Below are 1,392 nucleotides of genomic sequence, written 5' to 3'. Positions count from 1 at the left end.
CACAAACATGTCGAGAACAAGAAGTCAGACACACGAGACAACATGCCATAAGGTTTCCTTTGTACAAACACGGCACGACTAAAGGATGGTGACAGAAATCAGATCAGCAGTTGCTTCTGGAGGGGGGCTGACTGGAAAGAGGCACAGGGGAACTTTCTGGGCCGATGGAAGTGTTCTGTATTGATCTGGGTGGTGGTTATGTGGATGTAATTGTTTAAAGCGTTGAGCTGTGCCTTTAAGATTTGTGCATGCCATGGTATGAATGTTTATTTCAATAAAAAGAGGAAAGAGCACAGTGACTTAGAGCTCGGACAGCCTAGGTACAAATCCTAGATTTGTCGCCTCTCAGCTGTGTGACCTTGAGCAAGTCCCTTTTTCCCCCACCTGTGAGGATTAAATGAGCTGATACACAGAAGAGAGCAGAGCACAGGGTGGATGCTCGATGAATCGCTACCATTATCATCATCACAGGCGTCACTGTCACCGCTCCGCAGGGTCCAAGTCCAACATGAGAGCATCTTGAGTCTGAGTCCCTTCCTCTCCCCGGTTCTGATCCCATAATCCCATCGCTTGGCGAATTCAAGCTGCTCTCACTTTAACTTTCATTGCATCTAAAACTCCATGACTTGATGACCCTGAGACCCTGTGACTTCCGAGCTGGTGCCAGGTGAAATTCCTGGTGCTGTGTGACTCCCCCGGCCACATGTGCCAGCACAAGGGACACCATCCCACCCACATCTCCGGTCCAGAAAGCAAGCACGACACACACACCACTTCTCTCTCCCCACTGATATATTTGATAATTGTCCAGAACCAGAGATGGCATCAGCCGGGGTTGAGGGGGAGTAAAAAAGAGCCCAGGGAGGGAGCTGGGAGGTCGGGGTGAGGAGAGGGCGAGAAACAGAGACACAGAAAAGAGAGGAGAGAGGCAGAGGCAGGGGGCAGGGAGAGAAGCCAGCCAGAGGAAGTCTCGAGAGGGAGGGGGTGAGATCCTCTGAGGGGTTAGGGGCCAATGGGGGGCCACGGGGAGAGAGGGCCCCTTCCCCAGAATACAAAATGGGGGGGCCTGGAGGGGGCCATCCTGGGCTTCGGGGACAAGGAAGAGACGGGCGAGGTGGTGGGGTCGAGGTCAGTAGTAGGTTTCCTTCTCCACCCAACCTGGAGAGACAGAGGAGGAAAGAAACAGATGGAGAGAAGCACAAAGACAGAGAGAGAGTTAGAACGATGCAGGAAGGAACCGCAAAGGACAGAGACGTGTGGAAAGACAAACAGGAGGCCCAGAGAGACAGGAAGAGGGGGAAGAGATGGAAAGGGAAGGGAGAGAGACCCCGAAGAGAGACGGGGGACAGAGTGAGGTTAGCATCAGGCTGGTCACCACAGCGCTTCCCCACC

The 1,392-nt window shown here is 53.3% G+C and overlaps 1 protein-coding gene across 1 annotated transcript in view; it reads right to left on the bottom strand.

The window, feature by feature from the left end:
- Window positions 1-774: 774 nt before the first annotated feature.
- The window catches only part of ATP1A3 (ATPase Na+/K+ transporting subunit alpha 3), an 18,189-nt gene continuing 17,571 nt past the window's right edge, over window positions 775-1,392 (bottom strand). Inside the window, exon 23 of the mRNA XM_039849962.1 lies at window positions 775-1,158. Within this exon, the coding sequence (XP_039705896.1) occupies window positions 1,130-1,158 (29 nt within the window). The 3' untranslated portion in view covers window positions 775-1,129. The remainder of the gene's footprint in view (window positions 1,159-1,392) is intronic.

This window comes from Pteropus medius, unplaced genomic scaffold, assembly GCF_902729225.1.
Source record: "Pteropus medius unplaced genomic scaffold, Ma_sr-lr_union100, whole genome shotgun sequence".
NCBI lineage: Eukaryota > Metazoa > Chordata > Mammalia > Chiroptera > Pteropodidae > Pteropus > Pteropus medius.
This window is presented reverse-complemented; position numbering and strand designations above follow the sequence as displayed.